General features: G+C 43.4%; 1 protein-coding gene across 2 annotated transcripts; it reads left to right on the plus strand.

Annotated features, from left to right (window-relative positions):
- The first annotated feature begins 968 nt into the window (after positions 1-968).
- SLC16A3 (solute carrier family 16 member 3) lies at positions 969-22,463 on the plus strand. 2 transcript variants are annotated; one of them, XM_044419944.1, is made up of 5 exons: positions 969-1,043; positions 12,281-12,523; positions 13,357-13,500; positions 14,851-15,618; positions 17,421-22,463. In XM_044419944.1, the coding sequence occupies exons 2-5, from the start codon at positions 12,301-12,303 to the stop codon at positions 17,684-17,686; spliced, it is 1,401 nt and encodes a 466-aa protein (XP_044275879.1). In that variant the 5' UTR covers positions 969-1,043; positions 12,281-12,300; the 3' UTR covers positions 17,687-22,463. The 2 variants fall into 2 exon arrangements, with proteins under 2 accessions (XP_044275879.1, XP_044275880.1); XM_044419945.1 differs by lacking the exon at positions 969-1,043 and having other exon boundaries at positions 12,226-12,523.
- The last annotated feature ends 1,817 nt before the right edge of the window (positions 22,464-24,280 follow it).

A 24,280-nucleotide genomic window follows, 5' to 3' on the forward strand; every position in this document is an offset into this window, starting at 1 on the left:
ATAGAACGATGTTGTCTCAGCAACAAGTTAATGGCCAACTGAAGCCTCATTTAGGCAGCCAGGAGCTGTAAGATCCACCCTTTTTGAAATACTTGGCTGAACCATTAAAGGACCATTACTTGATTCTGCAGTCTTAGATTTTGGGGAGGCTGGGGAAATGGAGGGGCTAAGAAGAATTATGGGATTCTGAAAATGGAATTGGCAGAACTTATCTTACCTTGGGAGAGCAGTCTGACCCTCCTCAGTCTTCTTGTACCCTGAAAAGTCAGAAAATTGGGAGACATGAAAGTACTCTTGATGATTGGGGAGGGAGAACTCAGCCCATTGGCCATCTTGGGGTAGGGTTGTTGTTCCCTTTACTCCCTCTTCCAGGGTGCCTAATCTAGTTCTTGCACTTTTACAGTGGCTGGAGGACAGCCCTTCTGTAGCCCTTCCCCATTGAGTTATTTTTGTTTGAAACTTCGTACCCCACACTTCTTTCCCCCTTTGTCTTTATCTTCCCTCTAAAGGCACAAAGCAATTTGTGGCAGGGGATATTTAACTGAAAGACTGACAGAGGGGAAAGGGTTAAGATCCTCTAGAGTGTGTCCATAAATAACCAATTATTTCCTTTTCCTTTTTCCTTGACAGCTGTAATTTGAATGTAGTTTCTTCTCTTTTGATTATGTTGAATAATACGATGTGTGATTGTTACCAACAAATAAAGAATGGTAAAGTAATGCTATTTAACTTGTACAATTTATACCTGTCAGTTTTAACTTGTTGCCAATACTACTATGCAATATTTTACACGGCCCCAAGGGTAGAACCTACGTATTTAGTACTTAGGTTACACAGTTTGTTCTATACGCCCATACACACAGGAAACTTTCAGTTAGCTCTGAGATCTTAGTATGATTTATCATACAGGATACCTTACCACTGCAACACTCACAGCTGAGTCAATATTGAGCAATGCCTCAGTCACCCTTATTGTTCCTCATTGGTTTCTAAGGGAGCAGAAGCACACTTTTGGAGTCTGCTCTTTCCTTCTTCTTAATAAGGTAAGCTTGCCACCAATATTTAGGGGCTGGTCTCTGTGTGCTTGGGAGAAGATGTATGGTGGAGCAGGCAGGGACTTGGGGTCATAGGAACTCCTGGTCTGGATTGATACAGGTGGTTGCAACCATCTTATTTCTCATCCTGGCCAAACTCAGAGAAAGGCACCAAAACATATTGTGCATTTGTGCAGTGTGTGTGTTTAAGTGATGCCAAGAATGCTTTTAGATCGGAGTGTGTGTGTCACTTGTTAATGGTATTTGGGAACTAGTATTTTAAAATGGAGCACACATTCTAGTAAGTGTAGGTTTTATATTCAAATGATAGGAAAGGGAAACGCAAAAACTTTCTACTCACGGTAACAGTCCCTAACACAAGCATTCGCTTTGTTTCCAAGGCTCTCGTGCCCCACTCCCCCCCCCCCCCGTTTTGGTTGGGCAGCTCTTGGCATAAATGTTTTATTCTTAAAGTGAGCGTTGGTCATTAAATTAGGGCAGCCGTAGCAAGAAACCAACAGGGAGCGTATAGAAATGGCCTTAAGACAACCACGGTTGCCAGATCACCTTTTGAAAAATAAGATGCACTGTGGCGGTTTGGGGCTTATTCTTCGACGTATTCCATGGAATGGCAGTAGAACGCCGACCGTACAAAACGGGGTCCTTTCCACGTACAGCTCCTGGGAAACTCCACTGTAGCGCGTCACATCGCGGTACTAAACTGGAGGAAGTTTGGGAGACTGAACGTAAGCAGCCTCCTCGGTGCAGCTTTCCTTAAAGCGGTGGACTTCGGCTCGTAGCAGAAGTGGGTTCGGGTTTCTCGCGCTCTCCGGGTTGTGTGTGGATTCCCGAGGAAGGAGTAACGCTGCATTAGCAGATCCGGAGGTGAAGCATGGTTGGAAAACGCCGTGTAGATAAGATCAAAGACGCAGCGTGCCTCGTGTCCCCAGCTCCGCCGATTGTATTTTTGGGCAGTGGAAGATCGCAAGGAGCCCGCTTGATTTCTCTCAAGCATTTGGAGGACTAGAGGTGCCTGAATTATGGGCGGCCGGGCGGGGCGAGGGGCAGCTCTTCTCCCTCCTGAAATGCACGGAATAGGATTGAATGGCATAATGGAAGCATTCAGCTCCGAGGCTGGTTAGCGCCTGGCAGAGGGTCAGACTGGGAAACAGCCCAGCCAATCAGGCTTGATGTTCTGGTTCGCGTCTGTTGGTTGCCCGCGCTGAGCAAGCGCCGGTCTTTCTGAACCAGGCCCTGGAGCTATCGAGTTAATGGCACTGAAACCGGCTTAAGCGGGAAACGTGTGTGCTGCCGTTTCTCCTGCAGATGTCGGGGGTCGCCCCGGCGTCCTCCGTGGGCGCACGTGGGGCAGAGGGTAAGCGAAGCCCCAGGCCCGCTTCCTTCTCCCCGCCGCTCCTGCCCTCTCTCGGCGTCTCGGCGCGCCTGGCGCGACCACGAGGTGCGCGTGCAGTCCGTCACGTCCTTCACGTCTGCATGCGGGAAGGCGCCCCTGGCTGCGGCGCCGCCCTGCCTTGCCTTGCCTTGGCGCGGCGTGGCGCGGCGGGGGGGGAGCGGGGCCGGCGTAGCTGTTCCCCCGCCTGCGGGAGCCACGTTCCCGCCATGTGTTGCCTAGGAGCCGGCAAGCAACTTCGCCCTCCTTGGCCGGCCCTCCCCAGCCCGATGCACCCCAGGCGCGTTGGGGCTGCAGCTCCTGCAGTGCTCGTGAAGGATGGCTGTGGCAGCCTGATCCATCTGGAGGGCTCCAGGTGAGGGGCGGGGGAGAAGGATGGCTGAGGGCAGCCTTCCTCCTACCTGGGCTCTTGGAAGTCAACCCCCATCAGCCCCAGACAGCATTGGTCACGAATGGTTGACGTTGTCGCCCAAAGTTACTTGGAAGGCGCCAGCTTGGAGAAGGCTGGCTTCGGGTGTCCTGCTAATGGCAGCCACATTTCCCCCTTTGCTATTTTACACGGACATGCACACAGACTATTACTGGCACCTCCTAGTCTTTCCTTACAACTTTTTTTATTTCCTACTTGCCTGTATCTCTGGGCCATATTTCTAGGTTACTTTTATTTCACTTGCAGCTCTTCTACCCAGCTGACTAGTTCCAGTAATCTCTATTTTTACTATGGAGTATTTTGATAGTGATAGAAGCATGCTGCTCACTGTGCCAGAAACAGAAGTTATATAACCTTCGTAGCTTTTAAACTGTTGAGTGTGTCTTACTGCATAATAACATCAGAGCTGCACAGGACATAAAGGAAGAGATCAGTGTGCCTTTGTTAATGGAATTCTGAACTTGGTCAGGGAGATGAGTTGAAAATCCCTGCATCTTTGGGTGACCTTGGAGTGGTCACTGTGTCAGCTTATACAGTTGTTCCGAAGATATAAATGGGGAGAAAGAACCTAGTGGCACCCAAACTGGCCAAGAGCAAGTGTGCAATAATGCAGAGACATCAGTCAGTCAATATGATGTGGTCACAGATCCGACAAAATCCATACAAATGTCTCAAACACAATTAAAAACAGGCATAGCTTAAAAACAATAAGCATTATATAAATGTTTACAACACCTGTGGTTTGCAGTCCATGAGCACCTGTGTGGACTGTTTCATGGTAATGACCGGGGCATATGTCCAATTAAATATGCCTGCAAATGGCACTGAAAAAAAACCACCAGGCTTGATAAAAGAGTGGCAAGGTTGAGGAATTCTTTAGTCCTCAGTTAAATCTTGAGGCACCTAAATATGTGTCTAGTTCTTTTATATTTTGCAGTTGCATGGTAATGTGTAGAAAATAGCAGCATTGTGATCATTATAATGTATTGAATTAGTGAGGAAAGTCTAGCAGTCCTCTTTCCTTTCAATGGTTGTGTTTTAGGAAGATGATACATCTCCAGAAACATACCTTTCTACCTGTCTGGGAAAATCCCTAATGGCTTCTTCTAGTTTTAGAACTCTGCAACTTTTGCTGTTTGATGTGATCGTAGTGATGGCATTTTTTGTGGCGAGCATTGTGTTAAATATGAGTTCCCCAAATTTGGTATCCCCCTTCAAATTGATGTGCCAGTTTTGTGCCACAAATCCCAAGTTCTGTGCCAGTACCCAAAGCACAAAAATGACATGCCTGGCAGGTAGGCTCTCGCTGAACTATGAAAAACACATCATTGCTTCCATCTGAACCTTTGCAAAGTTTATGCCACAAACTCCCATGCCAGCACAGGGCAGCATTTAACTTTGCCATAGGTTTGGTGGGGACATCAGATTTGGGACTTTGCGGTTAACTTGTCTCACTGGGGCGAGCTGTCTGGAAGGGAGCCCTCCTGTTACGTCTTGCTCCTCACCAGTGAGATTGAATCAACTTTGCCCGGATAGTCACAGTGATCATCCAAAAAGCATCTTTTGTATTTGGCAATGGTAAGAAGTAACAAAGGGAGGTAGCAAAATGTGATTTTAGCTTTGGATTAATGGAAGTTCCATGTGTATTGAACTTCTCTTAGGAGCAAGATAACTTTAAATGGAAATAGCATTTGTGTTCTTTCATAAACAACCTCATGGGAGTTCAATATTTATTTTCATTTCATCATTAAGTTTTTATGTGTTTAATTAGATCCCAAATTACACAGATCAGCTCACTTTTGCACATACTTCCCTTGAGGCAAGAATATGTGTAGTAAAGTGAGGGAAAAATCAAGTTTATCTGAGGTGAAACAGGTATGGACAGATGCAAATACTCATAATTCCGGAACAAAACATTTCACTCACCACAGTACAGGATGTTCAGAATCTTACTGGTAGGAAGAGGAGAATATGAGTTTGAAGATAAGGAAAGGAAAGCTGACTGTATTGTAGGAGGGAAAAATAAAGAAGAGCCACATTTTATACTTTTAAGTTTAAAAGGTAAAATTTTAAAGGAAGCAGAACAGAATAGCCAGTGAGAGAGAAGATGGTTGGCCAAAAAGAAAAAGAACAGTGAATGGGTGATTATAATCCAGAGGCTGTAGCAGATGACATCTGCTATAGCATCATTTTCCTATTTCTCCATCATTTTCTGAAGTGAATACATCTCTTGGATGCACAGCCTAACATGAGAAGGGAGGTTGAGAGGGTCAGAGAAGCCAAGAGCCACACTACCTCGAGGCCAGACTCTCTCACTAGTCTGGTCTTCGAACAGGGTCACCCAAGGCAGAATGTTCAAAGCAGAAATACCAGACTAAGATGAATCCATCCTCTTCAGGAGTAACAGTCACATTAGCAAAACAGAATGGATATCTGTCGTGGTGATGGGGGTAGAGATACTGCTGAAGGGCAGCTACTAGTCTGTAGTGGTAGTTGAATGTAACTCTAATGGAGGATCTTTCAGACAATGGAGGTGATGCGTAGGCTAACCCTCGTTAGTATTATGCAGAACAATGCAACAGTAAACCACTTTTGTATACACTACCCCCCATATCTCCTGTTTCAGTTACTGTGGTTTCACTTAACTATGGTTGACTGTGGTCCAGAAATGACTCAACACACTGGAGCACAGCCTGCTCTGGGGGAGCTTGTCCTGCACTGTGTTGTGTTATGAGATTTGTGTGCAAGCACATGCCTAGTCCTGAGTCCTTGGGTGGCACACCATTCTTGGCCAGCTGTGGTGGTGGCTGGGAATGGGAGTGTTCCCTGTGTAGAGACACAGCACTGTCTGCATGGGTTTCCTCCCCCCCCCCCCGCCCCATTGGCCATCCATGCTGCATTAGGCTGCAACACTCCCCCAAAATTCCCATTTATGATTGATGGCAAACTCACAAATAATCAAATCTGCAAAAGTTAAACCCATGAAAGTTGATGTTTGATGGTAGTGTTTGCTACTATCAGCGGTTTCAGGCATCTGCTGAGAGGCTTGGAACCTGTCCCCCCACAGATATGGGGGTCCTACTATTTTACTTTTTAAATTCTATGATGAAACAACCTAAAATGAAAGAACAGATAGTGCCAGAAGATGAGACTCTTAGGTTGGAAGCACTCAACCAGTTATAGGGGAAGACAAGTACAGATAGTTTGATTTACCTAATGATGCAGGTAATGATACAGATAAATCAAAACTGAAAGGGAGTCTAGTGGCTGACATGCCCAGAGGGAGAATGACAGTCTGATACTGCACACAAAATGTACAGTTGGAACATGAGAAATAAAAATCAAGAACTATAAATCAAGGCAAACTGGACGTCATGAAACAAGAAATGGAAGCTTAAAATTACAGCAACTGGGGAGAGCAAACTAAAGTAGATTGAAATGAGACATTTTCTGTCAGACAGACACAAAGTGTTTTACCATGGAAATGGCAAACTCTGAAGAAACAATTGTTTCAGTACTGAGCTATTCTACAAGAAGCAGTGAAGGCAGTAAGGGGCTATAATGCAAAGTCAAGGTGAATACGATGAATCGGAATTCTCAGAAAACCTGCCGACATAACATTCAAGTCTACCTCCAACAACTGATGCTGAAAAAGAAATCAAAAACTTTTATGCAAGCATCCAAGCGTAAATTGATAACACACTAAAATAAGACATGCTGATAATCAGCAGTGGGCTGGAATGCAAAAGTAGGAAACAAAGCAGGGTCAAAAGGTGTGGAAGAATTTGGCTGAGGGTCAGTAATGAAGCAGGAAAATGGCTCATGGAATTCTATGAAGCCAGTCATTTGTTTGTTACCCATACGTCACAGAACAATCAGACAACTGTGAAGATAGACATTGCCGGATGGCAAATACAGAAAGCAAATAGACTCTGTAATTGGATGTAGGAGATGGAGAGACTGTATTCTGTCTGCTAAAGAAGACCCCGAGTAAATTGTGGTAGTGACTGTGAGCTATTTATATCAAGCATCAGAATAAAGCTGAAAAAGATCACTGACAGAAGTCCAGTGCCAAAATACAGCTTAAATAACATTTTTAGGGGATTTCAAGTCCACAAAGAGAACAGTTTTGCATTACTAAACTCAATTGACTGTGATCCAGAAGAACTGTGGACTGAATCAGATATTATTAGGCAAGAATGCAAAAAGACAATTCCTGTAGCAAATTTTTTCATTGTGAGAATGAATTTCACAAGCTAATCAGGGAACAGATTCCATAAAAGCTCCTGCTTTTGAAAAAGCTCCTTATATTCACTATTTTACCTCTGAAAAGCAGGGTATTTAGAGCAGGGCCTTCCCTAATTACTTCCGTGCATATGGATCGATGGGAAATGGCTGTCCCTAATCTATCCTGGATCCAGACCATTTAGGGCACTGTTGGTACAATCTAGTGTATGTTTAGATAAAAAAGTCCCACAACTCCTAGCATCGTGCCAGCCAGGTATGCTGAGACCTGTAGGACCTTTTTTTGGTCTAAACGTGCATCAGATTGTAGCCTAAAGGAGCAGAATGCTAGCACTCTGCACTGGGACTGGTAGCAAGTTGAAACCCATAGGAATGTATTCAGAATTGTCACAATATGGTTTTTTGCAGATAGCAACTATTGGCAAACAGGCAGTGGCAGGACTACCACCTGGTTTTTAACCACCCTTGAAAGGCAGTCTCACATGGAAAGTTTTGTTTCCATGTGAGACTGATTTAAATAAGAATTTGAATGGGGAATGAAAACACAAAATGGGGTGGGCAGAGCAGTGGACACTTCTCATCGCCTGAAACCCTCTACCACCCTGAAGCTCCCCTTCCTTCCCTCAGCATTAGGGCTGCAAGCACTTGCCATGTCTTTTGTTATTGTGAAAGTCTATCTGCTTACCCAGAATGGCCAACTGTTAATTAGCTGCCTACTTTAATTCATTTCATTGACTACATTTTGTACAGCCCAATAAACAGCACTCTCTGGCGGGTTTACAACAGCTGACACCCTTAAAGGGCATGACAAGTCCATTGTGCTTGAAGGCGAACTCAAGCAAGCCATGGGATTGTGGCTGAAGACGGGCCTGCTGCTGCCTCTCCATGGAGGCCTTGCAAGTCAGATCCAGTTGGGATTTCACAAGATTCTGCAGATGCCACCTAGAGATCTTAGCAGGTCTCTTTTGGAAGGCTCCGCAGGGACAGAGCAGATCTTTCCAACCTGGCACCCTCCAGATGGTTTGCGCAATTCCCAGCATTCCTGACCAGTGGATAAGCTGACTGGTGCTGATGGGAGTCAAAACCCTAACTAATTGGAAGGCACTAAGCTGTGGAAGGTGGGAATAAAGGCTAAGATGGCAAACTGTCTGAGGGAAGGAAGCTCGTGAAGTCATTTAGCTTGGTACTGTGTTTCACTGTCACATCAGAAGGAGGGTCATATTTTAGGAAAGGATACGGTGGGGAAAGCCTTGTCACCAAAGAATGACTGATGTGTTGATGAATGTGAAGTGTTCTTCCTCTACTCTATACCCAGGGAACTGTCTAGCCTCTGAGTTTCTGCCTGAGTTACTGTGAGGCAGCAGGGCTGCAGGATAGGGTCGAACAGCTGGCCGAGAGTCTGTATGCATGGATGGCTACAAGTTTCCATGGAAACAGATGATGGCTCTCCTCCTCCAGTGCATGCCTGATTTTCAGAGTAAGGGGGTTTTCTGCAGGAAGACTGCATAGTTTTTGGGTACGGTGCCCCTTTCTTTAGTGAAACTATCCAGAGGCTATACCTCCTAATGGTTACATATATAGATCTCATCCCTGCAAAAGCAAAGAGAGTTGTTGACTGTAAGAAAATTTCCAGAAACAATTTTGCTGTAATATTATCAGCCCAACAGAAAGATCACCCCCAAATTGTATGTGCTTTGGAGATTTCTAGGAATTTTCACAACAGGCAATATGCTGTAAAAAGCAGATGGAAGAAAGAAATGGTGACTAGATAGGGTTCCCCACTGTCAGGTTAACACTTTTTAAAGGGGACACAGAGTTTTGAAAGCTAGCTGTCAAAGCTTTCAAAACTCCTTGCCCAAGAAAAATGTATGTATGTATGGAAGCACTGTTTCATTTTCTGGAGCATTTAGAGTCTCAGGAAAAAGTGTTAAGATGTGCATCATTGTGAGGACTCTCAGGGTACCAAAAAGGTGGGTGATCTTGCCACAAAAGGGGGTATAAATTCTATTACTCCCTTTTCGCAAGCGGAGATAATTCACAACTTTAGTTTGGCTTGACAGCTTGCCTTCTGAAAGCTGCCAAACCAAACCCACCCAAGTTGCGGGTATGGGAGGAGCTCCTCTGGTCCCTCTTTGGGTCATTGTCAGGTATTGATACCCTTCCTCTTGACATTGCCCAACTGAGCTGCTGGACAGTACCCACAGTGGGCTCTGTCATCTGAGTTTAGATGACATGACAACCCACTGTGGGGAAAACAAGCCCAGAATTACCCATGGATTCTGGGGATGGCTTGTCTAGGGGAGCAAAAGCTACCGTGGGATGATGCAACACCCAACCATGGCTTACGGCCCATGTGAATTGTCAAGATTGTGTGACTCGGGTCGATAAGGCTTCACAATAGGCACTTCCCCCCCCCCTCTTCTCATCTCTGTATGATTGGTTGGCCTAATAAAGGTATTACAGCAACAAGAATTTTGGAAATACAGATCAGCTATCCCTGGAAAATCTATCCGTGTCAAATATGAAATCACTTCCATTCTTGCATATACAAACCAAATCTAATTAAAATGCTATGTAGGGCTGGCTTTTTGGAGCTAGATCCCATGAGCAATGCAACAAAAGAATTCACACAGTGGATATAGGCACTTGTTCACTTATTAATACTAGCATCTTTCACTTCTTGTGACGGCAAATTATGATTAAAAATATTTTTCCCCCTAGAAAAAGGATCCTGCTGCTGCTTAGCAATAAACATTGATTTCACAGTCGTAAAGTACTGCAAGTACTAGGGCACTTTGCAGATAGATATTTGACTGACATGCACGTAAATGCTGTTGGGCTCTACAGAAATGAACCTCAGATAACCTTTGCTGCCAGAAATTCAGAAGATAGGTGTTAGAAATGCATCCTGGAAATGAAACAGCACCACTGGCAGGAAAAGGTGATTTCTTCATAAATTGGGTAAGAACAGGACGTGCGCAAAGCGCTCTTAAGGCCAATCCGAGTGCAAGCAGCAAGTCTGTCATGCAGCACTGTTACTCTTGGGCCTTACAAAACCGTGGACAGGTAAAGCCACTCTGCATTTGTATAGAGAGAGGTGATTCTCTGGCTGGAATCCAAAGACCTGATTTAGGCATGGCTAGGCACACCCAGTGGAGCTGTTTTTACACTTCCCCTTTGAGCAGAAGATAGCTAAGCGGTGTGAAATGCATTTGAAAGTCTCCCTAGTTTCAAAAGTGGTTTGGGTAAGTAAGTAAGTGTGTCTGAGGGGTGGGGGTGGAGGTACTGCTGTTCAAGAGACGCGAGTCCAGCGCCTCCGTTGGCATGTGGAACGCCACACTGTTTTACACCCTTTATATACAGGGAGATGCTTTGATGCTTGCTTCATGTTCTATCTTGATGTAGTTTGGGCAGCCTGTGTATTTAGTGTAACCGAATCTACTCTAGCAGGTCTCCAGAGATGATGAAGGAAAAGCATTTGGCGTTTTTGCTTCTGAAAGAGCAGCTTCATGCAACAGATCTGCTCTGGTAGGCCCTGCCAGGTTTATTTCTGGAGCTCAAATATGGAATAGTTTCTTCTAAGTAGTGCAAGGCTGGGCCTAAATGTCACAGAAAGGACTTTTGAGTGATCATGTATTCAGCCCTCAGCTGTCTAGACAGCAGGGTGGCTCAAGGTCTTACAGAAGACTTCTCAGAGAATCTGGGCACTCAGCATACTTTATAATAATCATTGTATTACTTATTGTCGCATGGGAAATAGGCACCCCTTGGTGATAAAATCTTTCTACTGCACACGACACTTTCGTTGCTTGTTTCCTGACTGACAGCAAACGGAAACACAGGAGGTTGCCTAATGCCAGCCAGATCAGACTACTGTCCAACCTCTGATTAGAGTCAATGTTGCAGGGCTCCGTCCTGTGTTTTTCAACACTTTTATATACATAATGTGGGTGAAGGGTAGAGTGGATTGCTATTGCATTTACAGATAGATGTTCCAAAGCTCAGAAGGATGGCTCAACCAGCCTTTCCGAACCTAGTACCCTTCAATCATTTTGGACAAGAAGTCTGAGCATTCCTTACTAGTGGCCATGCTAACAGAGGCTGATGGAGGTTGATGTTCAAAAGCGGCACTAGGTTATGGAAATCTGACCAGTAATATCAAGGATAGTTTCATGATTGAGAAGAATCTTGACTGGCTGGAACACAGGGAAGATATCAAAATGAAATTCAGCAGAGGCAAATGTTAGGTCCTTGATTTCTGTACCAGTGAAAACCAAAGGCACAAGTATAGGGTTGGGGAAACTTGGCATGGCAGTAATATATGTGAAAAGGGCTTATGTGTCTTAGTGGAGCACTAGCTGAATATGAGCCAGTAGTGCAAGATGGGTGCTGAAAAGCGAATACAGTCTTGGGCTGTGTTAACAGAAGCATCATGTCCAGGTATAGGGAGCAAAAGTTCTGCTCTATTCCAAATCAGTCGGGTCACACTTGGAGTGCTGCGTCCAATTCTTGGGAAATTAAGCAAGACATTGAGCAATAGTGTCCAGATAGTGAAGGGTCTTGAAAACCAAGCACCACAAGGAGCAACTGAAAGAGCTGGGCATGTTTGGCCTGGAGAAGACATTTGAAATTATCCATGTTTCCTGATCTAGAATATACTAGCAAAATCTCAGGCCATCTCAAATGCTGTACATTTTGCATGTTTGCAGCTGGGTGTTCTCTAGTTTAGAACATATCTTGGATTGGATGCAACCAATTGTAAATCTTTGTCCTGTGGAGGACACTTCCGTAAAAAAGCAACATGTTACGGCACAGCATGCCTCTTTCTTTTTCCATCCAATTATCCTGCTTTTGTCTTATGCCAATTGTCCTCAAAAGGGAACTAGCTCTTTCTGTTCTACCCTCCCAAAACCAAAGCTACATGGCTATTGATAGGTTTTAATAGCAATCAATCACTGGTAGTATAACAAATCTACCTCCACAATAAGATTAAATTTCAGTTAAAAAAAGGTAGCATGACTTTATATGTTAAAGTCTTCTTACTTGGAGTCTGTTGGACTAGCAGACATCTTCACTGTGTAATAAAGACTGAGCTGATTAATTTTCCTGGTAACTACGGACAATATAATCACATTTAATTTTCTCTTTATTATGTCGTAGGGAACCCATAAAGCCTCACCATGGGAGCTGTGGTGATTGATGACGGTCCATCTGGAGTGAAAGCCCCAGATGGCGGCTGGGGCTGGGCGGTTCTGTTTGGGTGCTTCGTCATCACCGGATTCTCCTATGCCTTTCCAAAGGCCATGAGCGTTTTCTTTAAGGAGCTCATTCGGGAATTTGGTGTCGGATATAGTGACACAGCATGGATCTCCTCCATTCTGCTGGCTATGCTTTATGGAACAGGTAAATTATTTCTACATTTTACAACAGTAAGAGTTAATGGCAACAATGTGCACTGTATTGCTTTCAGTGGCACGTACGTTCAAATGTACACCCTGTCTATATTGTGACACAAGGCAAATAGTTTTTAGAAGCTCATTTAGTGCTGGAGCAGGGTGAGGGAGTGGATGACCTTTAGATGTGGTTCAGACAGTAACCAAAGATGCTTTAGAGAGCAGTCCTGTGGTCTCTGGGAGCGCCCTGGGACCACAGGATAGTTCAGATTCCCCCTCCCAAGGCGGTAGGTGCTTTTGTAATAACAGGAAGGAAAATCCGACCCTGGCTATTTCCCCCTCCCCTTTGCAGCCAGTGTGGAAAGAACCATAGCAGCTGTTTTCCAAGGTCGCAACAGGAACTTAAGATGATCTCACAGAGGTCATGGCAGGAGAATTCTGGTGGATGGGAAAGGGGTGAAGCCAGGATCCAAAGGATCCTACAGTCTCTCTGGCATCCGTTCCTGCCCACTGCCAGCGAGTGAGCTGGAGAGGCTGAGAAGCCCTTCTAGCTGATCAGGCCAGAAGTACAAAAAGGCCATGCACAAAAAGTAATGGCAAGCCAGTGTAAATATTGGAGTACTTTTCTGAGTCCCAGCAGCGACTTTGCCTTTTCTTACGGTGGGCCAGTGAGTCCCTCCCAACCATAGGACTGTGCCCCTTTTTATCTGCCTACTAGACAACCACAGAGTCTACCTCTTCACTCAATCTGGATGTGTAACATGATAAGGAAAACAAAATTTAACTGGTGGGCACGAGTAAATGTCATGCAACGAAGCCGAAATCACGGTCTCTTTTGCTCAGGTCCCCTGTGCAGCATGTGTGTCAATCGGTTTGGGTGCCGCCCTGTTATGCTGGTCGGTGGCTTCTGTGCTTCAGTCGGGATGATCCTAGCCTCCTTCTCCACGAATATAATTCAGGTCTATCTTTCTGGTGGTGTCATTACTGGTAAGTACTAATGAGCGTTAGATAGAAGTGGGTGGTGGATGTCTGCGGCAGAGGGAGAGGCGACTTGTTGCGATGATGCGCACTAGACTGTGGGCAGTCTGTGCTTTTGGGGGGCAGGGGAAGCAGGGGGTGTGAACTCTCTCTCCAGTGTGCTAATTTTGTATGTAAAGGGAGATTTCTACATAGGGGAGCACATATTTTAAAATGACATTTCCAAGTGGTATCATTTCAGGAGGGACTGAAAAATTGTGCTTGAGAAAAGCAGGGCCTGTGCTCACAACACTCTTCCTGTCACTCATTCCCCCTCATCTTCCAAAGCAGTGCTTCTCCCCCACCAGCCTCTTTGCGAGTCAGCTTCAGGCCACCTCTCACGCTCTCTTTCCTGCAGTTAAGCTCTGGTTAACATTTGTTGCGCTTCTGTGGGGTCTGGGAAGTCTCCAACTGCTCGCACCCCTGTGATTTCTAAGCAGCTTTGCCATTCAGGCTTTTTGGAAACAGCTTAAATAAAGATCCAGGAACCTGAATGCTGCAATCAAATTAGGTCTCCTATGGATGTCTGTATGCACATGTCTTTAATACAGAAGATTTTTTATTTTCCTGGACAGTAGAATAGTTCTTCCACTTAAAGCAGGCACAGAACAAGCCCGTGTTGTCACCTTTGTTTTGATTAACAGAGCTAGACTTGTTCAGGGCAAGTTATACTCTTCCCTGGGACACCAAGATTATGGACCTTACTTTGTTTGCTCTAGGCTTCTCCTTGCCTCCTCCTGTGTAGGTTTGGACAATAGGATGCAGCCCACAGTGATCAGGTTTGCACTCTCTGGGAAGCAGAGGAAGCCATAGGAGCTCCCCGCTTCCCCCTGTGCATTCTGGTTGCCCGCTGCCTTATTTGCATGGTGATCTGAGCCATCTGCTAGTTGCCATGTCATCATAACCTAGTGAGGGAAGATGGCAACAGTAACAGAGGCTTCCAAACCACCCTAGAACTCTAGAAAAAGTCGTGTGTTACAGGATGGCTTTTGCCCACCTCGTTGGGTTCAGACAACATGACAACCAACCCATGAAATGAGTAAATATGGAAATAAGGCAGCATGTGACTGGCACATGTAGGGCAGGGAACAGATGCCATGGTGGCTTCTTCCTTCTCAGTCATGCAGGTGAGCCATCGACATTCTCTTGTAACAAAGACATAACCGTATCGAAGGTTATACCTGCTATATTTGTCTCCTGAGGCTGAGAGTTGCTCACCTGCAGCCCTTGCACTACTGCGCACATGCTATTCAACAGTGTTCACCCATTATATACACTGGACCTAGTTTCTGCTTCAACTGTGGCATTTTTCTTTTCCAGGATTGGGTCTGGCACTCAATTTCCAGCCATCGCTCATCATGCTAAATCGCTACTTCAGTGAACGTCGGCCTTTGGCCAATGGGTTGGCCGCAGCTGGAAGCCCTGTGTTTCTCTGTGCACTTTCTCCCTTGGGACAGATACTGCAACATCAGTATGGGTGGCGAGGTGGATTTCTCATCTTGGGCGGATTGCTTTTGAACTGCTGTGTTTGTGGAGCGTTGATGAGACCGTTGGACCCTCCTAAAAAACCTGAAGCTTCCAAAGAGACCTCTGAGAAAAAACCCAAGAAAAAGCTGCTGGATTTCACTGTCTTCAAAGATCGTGGCTTCTTAATCTATACTATTGCTGCGTCTATCATGGTGCTGGGCTTATTTGTGCCACCCGTCTTCGTAGTGAGCTATGCTAAAGATCTGAAGTATGAGGACACCAAATCAGCTTTTCTTCTGACTATCCTTGGATTCATCGATATCTTTGCTCGGCCTCTTTGTGGAGTAATAGCTGGCTTGCCATGGGTCAGGCCCCGTAGTGTCTACCTCTTTAGCTTTGCAATGTTCTTTAATGGGTTTACTGATCTCATGGGGTCCACGGCTTCCGACTATGGTGGTCTGGTAGTCTTCTGCATTTTCTTCGGCATTTCCTACGGAATGGTTGGTGCTCTTCAGTTTGAAGTTCTCATGGCTATTGTCGGTACGCAGAAATTTTCCAGTGCCATTGGCTTAGTTCTTCTAGCTGAGGCGTTGGCAGTCCTTATTGGACCTCCTTCAGCAGGTAAATGTTCTGTTTAGCAAATTAGCTCATGGTTTGTCATTTTGTGGTATACAATGAGAATTACTATGGGTGACATTGTCTTTATTTTGAGCAAATGAATGGCTACCTTTGTTTTGAAGCCTCTAACACATGCCCTTTACCTACTGCTACATTACCCTCCATCCCACTTCTAGTTTGGCTGTGGTAGCTTGGAAAATGGTGGAGGCTGATTTGTTATTTCATATACCTGGGTACAAATCAAAATAATGTAAGAAGTCCAAAAGAACTGAAACTACTTGACAGGAGATTTAAGACAGTACTTCTTCACACAGAACATCGTTAAGATAGGAAATCAGCTGCCGCAAGTTTGGAGGATGGCTGTGTAGTGATGGCCACTAGCTTAGATGGCTTTGAAGGGGACTAAACACATTTGTGGAAGAGTGGAGAATCAGTCATTTGCTACTGGTCATCATGGCTACATGCCACCTCCAGGATTAGAGACGGGATGCCTCTAAATCTCCAGCAGTTGCTGGGGAAGAACAGACTTCATGTCCTTGTAGCCTTCACATGGACCCCTGGTTGGTCACTGTAAGAAATAGTATGCTGAACCTTTGCCTGATCAAGCTGGGTTTGTCTTGCAGCTCAGTCAGAGGTAAGAACATAAGGGAAGGGTCAACCCCTGTCTTCAAGTCCACAAGAGCAAAGAGGTGCAAAATAAGGAACAAGGGCAAGAGAGCATAGGCAGGCTTTGTGTGGTCACATGCACCCTACCTCAGTCATCCAGAAAATCAGAACTTCATTTGTAAGGCACTGAAAGTCTAAACAGTACAGAGGTCTAAATTAGAGAGGCCACAGAGACACCCGAATTTGCCCAGCACTGCCATGCATTTGGATTTGGCATGCCAACTTGTGCCTCTTTCTGGGATGTTCTGCTTTGTATTTATATCCATCTTAAGGGAAATGGGTTCAAGTGTTTTTCCGGGATTTTAGCTCACAAATTACTTATTTTAATGCGTTTGCTCCTTACTTCCCTCTCTTGAAACAAGGCTCACATAATTGAATATAAAAAATAGGATATCGATTAAACAATCAAGGTACACACAGACTATTCTTTTTCAGTGTTCACCCCCTCAGATCCCTTTGTATAAGCTGAAGTCTTTCATTAGGAATGTGTGAGGAATCCAGTGGGAGGGAGCAAAAATTGGATACATTGTCATTATTTGGCCCCCTACATTCTGGTTCATTAGCCCTGCACAGCTGCTAATTCCCTGTGGTGAGAGCTGAACCGGCTCACAAACGTCTGTCTCTAAGAAAGATGATGGTTTTGCACCTTTATAACTGCTTATAAAATATGTGCAAATAAGCACCTGAACCCAGAATGCACTACTGTGATTTGTGCAAATTGCAGCTTGGCTGATTTTGTACAAGTCATGCTAGAGCCATGTGGTTTGGGGTGTTTTATTTGTGCACAATTGGCCAATTAGCACAAATAGTGCAACATCTGCATAGTTTTTGGGTGCGTTGCACAAAAGTCATTCACTTTTAGAAAAATATGCACAAATCTGAGTCCAGTTTAGAGACAAAAGTCTGTGAAATTATCAGCTCAGAAGCAGGCAGGAAATCTGCTGAGCCCAAATGAGCTGGGTTCCCCTCATTTGGTACATCCCTACCTTTCTGACAGGCTTTCTAAGGAAAGTATTAATCTGGAAGTTTGCTTTGAAGTTTGTTGAACATTTTCTTCATGCTAATAACATCTTTTAAAAGCATGCTTATATCAACCCTAACTTAGAACATGTTTTTAAAATGTAAATTTTCTCTTCCAGGGAAACTCTTGGACGCAACACACAACTACATGTTTGTTTTTATTATGGCCGGCGTTGAAGTCGTTACCTCTTCTGTAGTGCTGGTTATAGGAAATGCTTTCTGCATGAAGAAATCAGGGCAAGAGCACACAAAGGAAGATGCATCTGAAAGAGAGGAGTTAAACAAACAACCTGGAGGCACCAAGGTGGACTCTATTGAAGTAGAACACTTTTTGAAAGATGAAAAAAATGGGGAAGTCGTAACTAACCCAGAAACATGTGTCTGAGTGTGACAAGGATGAATGCTGGATATTTAGGGAGAGATTCAGACAATTTCAACACTCTTATTTATTTTAGAAATAGGACTAGTTTAGGGCTGGGCCATTTTGTTTGGGAACTGGAGGCCAACCAGCTCATGAAATCACACTCTGAAACTGTCTTGTTAGAAAACCTTTCTCCCTGCTTAAAATGGGATTGGTCTTCAAGTTAAGCTGCTTGAGCGTAACGTTAAATGGCCTTCTAAACACGTACACCGGTCCTGCTATGCATCACCAGAAAATGCTCACTTGGATGAAAATATTTTAACTAGAGAGGAAGTATATGTAAATTTTCCTGTAATGCAAACGAAATATCCATCGTTTGTGTATGTGTTGGTGCACCTCAATGTATCTTCCATGTCAGTGTCCGCTTTCAGAGGAACGGCTTAGCAAGGAGAAATCTCAGGGACTTGGTCATCTCCAGTAGGTTTATAACCTATCCTTTTTCAAATCTTTTTAAATAATTTGGCTCAGCCCTAATCCAATTTTGATAACATGTATAACTTTCAATGACTTTTCGTTTGTCACTGTATTTTTATGAGTTGATCTTTTTGTTTTAATTGTCCTTTTTACTGGAAATATTATACATGTACCAAAAAAAGGCAACTGTGATGCTTCCTTGGAAACCTCACAACGGTTGTTTCCACATGATGATACAAACAAAAGGAAAGCTGGCCAAGAGAGCTTGTAGGCTATCTCTGTATGCTGCAAAGCTGTAAATACAGCCCCTTCAGAACACGTCTTGCATCAATGTCTTTCTTTCACATAGGAAGCCATTCCCCAAAATAGATGGATATTTATTTTCAGAAGTGAGCCTCCAACATTTCTGGGTTCCTCATGAAACTGGAGGAAGGGGAAGCACATACAGCTTGTGCAGTTAGGATTTTAGATTATTAAAAGGGCTGATACATGTTGACAGTGTTATCACCTGTATTGCTCAAACATGGTGGCACATTGATGGAGTTGTCAGCAGTCCCAAATAGGATGCGGCTTAAAGGGGATAGCAATTTTCCCTCTTTTTCTGGTACATATAGCAGCTGTGGAAGAGATGTCTGGGCCATCAGATGGCAAAGGGGAGCATTGGGAAGCATTGGGAAGCATGGTGAGCAGAACACAGACTGAAATCACTGGTTTCTACCAGCCTGTTCAATAGTGAAAGGAGCTCCCAGATTCAGAGTATCATGAAAAGTATTATTGCCATTTTTTCCATGACAGTAGTGGTAAATGGGTGGAATTTCTATGCTCCTTCAAGGAGCATTTTAAAGGTGGGCTGATGATTTAAATAGAAGTGTTTGAGATTCTCTTAGGAACATAGATGTCTTAGGGTTGCTAGTCATGAACGAGAAATTCTTCAGTACATAAAATAAGCTAAGAGAGTTTTTGCTTTAGTCATAACCTTGAGTCAAGCACTGTGCTCAATTTATTTTCAGAGGATCTGTCCTCTATGCCAGATATAAGTTGCCTATCCAGATAAGGCTGATATGGCAAAAGCAGCTCAATGTTCTCTTCTACTACTGCACTGTTTCCTAGAAGAAAGTTGGGCAAAGTGTGGCCCTCAAGATGCTGTTGGACTCCCAAGTCCTATTGGCTGCAGCCAACATTCCCAATGGGAAGGAATGACAGGAGAGGAGGTCTGGGAGCATCTGGATGACCACAGGTTGATTGCACCAGATCCATGTTGATCTTAGGTGAAGCTGTCAGAAGAGGAAGATATGGTCCTTCCACCCTACAGTTTGAACCCAGCAATCTATAGGAGGTCTCAACACAAAAGCCATTGGCAGTTTGGTGTGTGTAAGTGTGTCCGGCCCCACCGATTTATTACATGGTTTGTAACTTGTTTACAAGGTCACCTATTGGGAGAAAAATGCATTGATAGTTCCTGAGTTTACCAGTGATTTCTGGTCACATTCTGTCTGTTTCTAAATTTGTGGGTGACTCCCCTATAATAGTCCCTCCTGATAATCATATCCATCTGTTTTTGCTTGGGTCAAAAATCTTGAATTTTTGTTCCCTATTCAGTTGTCAAAGATAATAGCTGTTTCCTAGAAATGCAGTTTAATACTGTTAAGACACAAAGAAAATGATAAAGCAACTTGAAGAGATTTCTATCTTATTACTTAACCAAAGAGGGGATGCTGATAATATTATATAATAATTTTATGTTTGGCAGAAACTTCGGCTGTTATGCATTTCGTAAGAGAGACAGATGATCAAAGCCAGGTAAAAACTACATCACAGAGTTTAGGTTAAGCTGGGCTTCAAACACATTGCTTTGTAGATATAGAGCACTAAGCTAAGTTAATCTACATTATAAGAAAAAGTATAGTTCTGAGTAGCAAATTAAGATGTCATTTTGATGGCCAGGATCAGTGAAGAGGTCAAATCTAAGCCTCACCTCAGGAAAGGGAGTCTTGTTTCAGTAGCTTTTGAGAAATAGCCAACTAACGATTCCAAAGCAGAGGTCAAGTTGTAAGACTTAGCTGCTTCACAACAAGTACAAAAATCATTTGTAGATTCCTTAAGAAGTTTGTTGGCTTATCACTTTTCTAGTAAGAACTAAATGCTTGGCATCCACACCCAAGTGAAATGAATTAAAAAGTAATGAAAGAGAAGGATTAGATTTTTCAGTAATATTTTTCTAACATGCTCTTTTCCCAGAAAAGTATTATTTTGCTGTTATTGGAAACTCGGTGCACTAGTAGCATAGAATAGACTCCTTGCCTTCTTTCTGATCTTCTACATAACGCTGGCCATGCCTCTTGCTTGTTTTGGTTCTAAGTCTGTTACACAATATATGCTCCATTGCACTGACTCCCGTGAGTAACCATGTAAAGTCTACACAGCTGCTTTTGAATTCTATGGAGAGTTTTAAAAAAATCACATCTCTCAGCAAATATTCAAGTCTCCATGTCATATCAATGAGAAATTGACTTCTAGCCCTAGAAAGTAACATGCTGGTTTATTTACATGATGTTGAGGCAAAAACTTAAATATTAACTACTCCCCATTCTTCATATTTCCAAAGCTGAGTAGGGCTGCCGCTAGGATAAAATGATTTTTAAAGAGTCAGAAATTGACCTTAGTAGCCCCTTATATCACACCCACACTCACAAATGCCCCCATGTCCCTGCACACGGAAAAGGGGGATGCAGAAAATGACTTGGTCATGAAGCTGTTTGTACTTTCCAAGTCTTTACCAACCAATCACTCAGAATACTCACAAAAGCTAGAGAAAAGTTGCTCCCTTTATCTCCTTCAGTCTGAAGTTTCTGTTAGTTTTAGTTTCCTAAGGACACAAACTTCACTGGAGCAAAGGAAGGAGGTGCCTTTTTAACTCAGACAACTTGTCTGGGTGAGACAGGATATGCAGCACACCTAAGCCTCACACATGCAGAAGCTTCACAGGCAGAAATGCTTAACTCCATTGTATCCCTTCTCTTGGGCCGAAATCTGTTCATTAGAACTTACCAATTGCTAGAAAAATCTCTGCATCCTGGACAATTAAGAATATCTTCACACAGTTCTCTCATAACAGCAATGAACAAAAAGAATCTTACCTTTAGGAACAGTTACGTACAGCAAATCCAACACTGGTTTTTATTATATACCTGCTATAATGTGCACACTGCCAAGTAACAGGACAATTCTATATGTATCATTTTTCTTATCCCCTTTGGCATTTTTATATATGGAATGCATGTGAATACGTATGTATGAGCACAACATGTGCTCAGTTGTTATTGTTGTGGGATGCATGCCCATCAACAAATGAAAATGAGCTGCAGCAGCTTATCGATACATGCCTTGATCCAGAGACTTGTACATGCTCAAGTGTACCTGTACATCTCTTGCATGGACCAAGGTTCCCATTCACTTTGAAGGATGCAGCCAATCCAGCCCTGTAGAGGGAAATGAAGCATTCTCCCGAGATGAATGGGGAAGAAATACTATATGGGGGATGTGATGTGTCCAGCAACGTTCCTATACTTGGATCCCTAGATTTTCTGTAACAGACAAAGAACCAACATGGAATGTTTACTACATAAACTGAAACGACTACAGTATTTTATTATCTTTTAAAATGGATATAAATGTATATTTTTATCCATGTGGAGCATGCATGAAAAGCAGTTGAACCACATATACTGAAACAATTTAAACAGTGACCCAGAAACCGTGTTTCTATTTCATCAACACATAGTTGCGGCCAGCAATTAAACTAGGGCTGAGATGGGGGATTCTAACACATTTAGGACCCATACATTCTAGTGGGTCCCAATCTTACATGTCCATCCCCTTCTATGCTGTCCTGCCCAGAGTCTATGCAATTCTTTTCACTTTTTAACAATAGCAAATCCCCTTCAACCATTATCGCCACGTGACACACTCTGATGTGCGTTCCTTAATTCTCAAGGTGCAGCTGATGCTACCGTCAAGGACTGTAAGGCAGTGGTGATGGAGGGTTTCCAGGAGAACAAAGCTCTCATGCGCTGTGTTTATTATCGTGTGCAGAATTTGTCGGTTCAAATTGTCCTTCAGAGTGAGAATGTAGATGTGCGCGTCAACATACTGCAGTGTACGAGTGTGTGCTTGTGGAAGGACCGAGGCAAGTGGCGTCACTTCTGTCCTCGTTTTCATGTAAATGCACTTTAATGTAGTAAAAGTGGATGTCAATGTAATTTGGATTTATGCTTTTCTTAGCAAACTCTTGCAATCATAGCGAATAAAGTTATTCTTTCTGTTGTCAGTATTGTTGCATCAGGTATCATGGCCTAGAACACATACTCTTCTGCTTCTTTTCAGTTTATTCTGGGACTAAATCAGAGCCCCAGAATACTTCCTATAAGTCCTAAGCTCAGACTTCCTTTTTTAATGTTACTTTTACATATCTGAAACAGTAATAAATGACGTTGCCTCAGAAGGTGCAGAAAGCACAATATCTCTGTGCTTCTTTCTGCAAGGCAAATAGCAGGATTAAGCAGAGGATTGGACTGAGGGGAAAGGACTACCACCATCTGTCTCAGCTACAGCCCTGAGCAGCAGACTACTTATAATTAAAAAAAGCCAAAGAGATCTCTATCATGATCTCATGCATCACAACTAGATGGACCTTTCGACATAACAGAAAACGTAGCAAAGCCTGATTCTGGCCAAACCATTTATTTTACTGATTTGCAACAAACCTATTTTGCAGAAAGAAGAATTGCTCCAGGCACCATCAGAAAGAATGGTTTTGTATATATGAGCATCACAATTTTCTTTTTTTTTATAACAAGATTCCATATATGCATGCTTTATACAGTACAGTAGGTGGTTATGGATTTCTCTTTAAATGGCTCTCCTGCATTACCAAATATTCACATATGGCACAAACAGAAAAGAGGCGCAAACATGCCACTTAAAATCACCTGTTGCCAGAACAGACACTTGAGTTTCTAGGTGGCCTTTCAATTTGTTAATTCAAAACCTATGTTGACAAACAGAGCTGAGGCAGTAGGCCCTATCATTCAGCTGAAGGACATTGCAATGTGACCAAATTCCTCTGAGAGCTGGCAGAGGGATCACTAATCTAGATAAATCAACTAATATATTTGAAATAACTAAAAAATGGTGATCTCTGCTTTTGTAAGACATTTAAGAAAAGGACAAAGGTCTTTAACTGTCAAAAAGATAATCTAGTGGCAAAACAATCTATTCCTTAAACATGTGTCGTGCATTGCATGAAAAGTCTAGAAACTAGTTTTGGTTGCAGAATTAAGATCCTTAGGATTACTGTATCTCAGATCTAGGTTAAATCTAGATGTTTCTTTGTTTTTATTTTGAGTAGCTGACCATATGGCAGTGTACCATTAGGCCAAAACAACAGGCCGACTTTGCGGCATGACTGCTGAATATTGAATGATTTTGAATTAGATGGAGGCCAGATGGTGAATAGCTTCTATACAACCTAAATTAAGAAAGAACATGCACATTAAAGCAAACAAAATACCTTGGAATTCCAGCAATCACAATAAAAGGGTAGTGTTTTTCTGTGTGGTTTGATCAGCTGTGTATTTTCGGGAGGTATAATTTTTTCTAGACTGTAAATATAGCCAGCATTTTAAGCAAGCTAGGTACTGGTCACCTGGATTCATTCATAGAGCAAAATTTCAAAGGATGTTGTTCAGTAAGATGAGTTTTGAGCAGCCCTACCTTTTTTATCGGTACCTTTGTGAAGATCAGGAAGAAGCAAGTGAGCCACTTGGCAGGGGTGGCAACCCCTCTGGGTGTTCTTGCCAAAATTGCCCGGAATACAGCCAGCGAGACCCATCCTCAGCCTACCAAGTGCCGAGCAGCACGCTGTGGCAGCCAATGCTGTGTCTTGGTCTGCCTGTGCCAACTGCAATCCATCTTGTGGCCTTTTCATGGTTTCTTCTTTGAATAACTGTATCAACTTTGAATAACTGCTTTGTCTGTCTGAATTTTTGGAGATTGCTTTTCGTTACCTCTGAAGCGACAGCTACTAACAGCTCCTTCAGAGAGCCTTCTTGATTTCTTGGTTCTCATGTCATGGCCTCAGAGTTG

Source organism: Varanus komodoensis, unplaced genomic scaffold (assembly GCF_004798865.1).
Source record: "Varanus komodoensis strain SLA01 unplaced genomic scaffold, ASM479886v1 scaffold11, whole genome shotgun sequence".
NCBI lineage: Eukaryota > Metazoa > Chordata > Lepidosauria > Squamata > Varanidae > Varanus > Varanus komodoensis.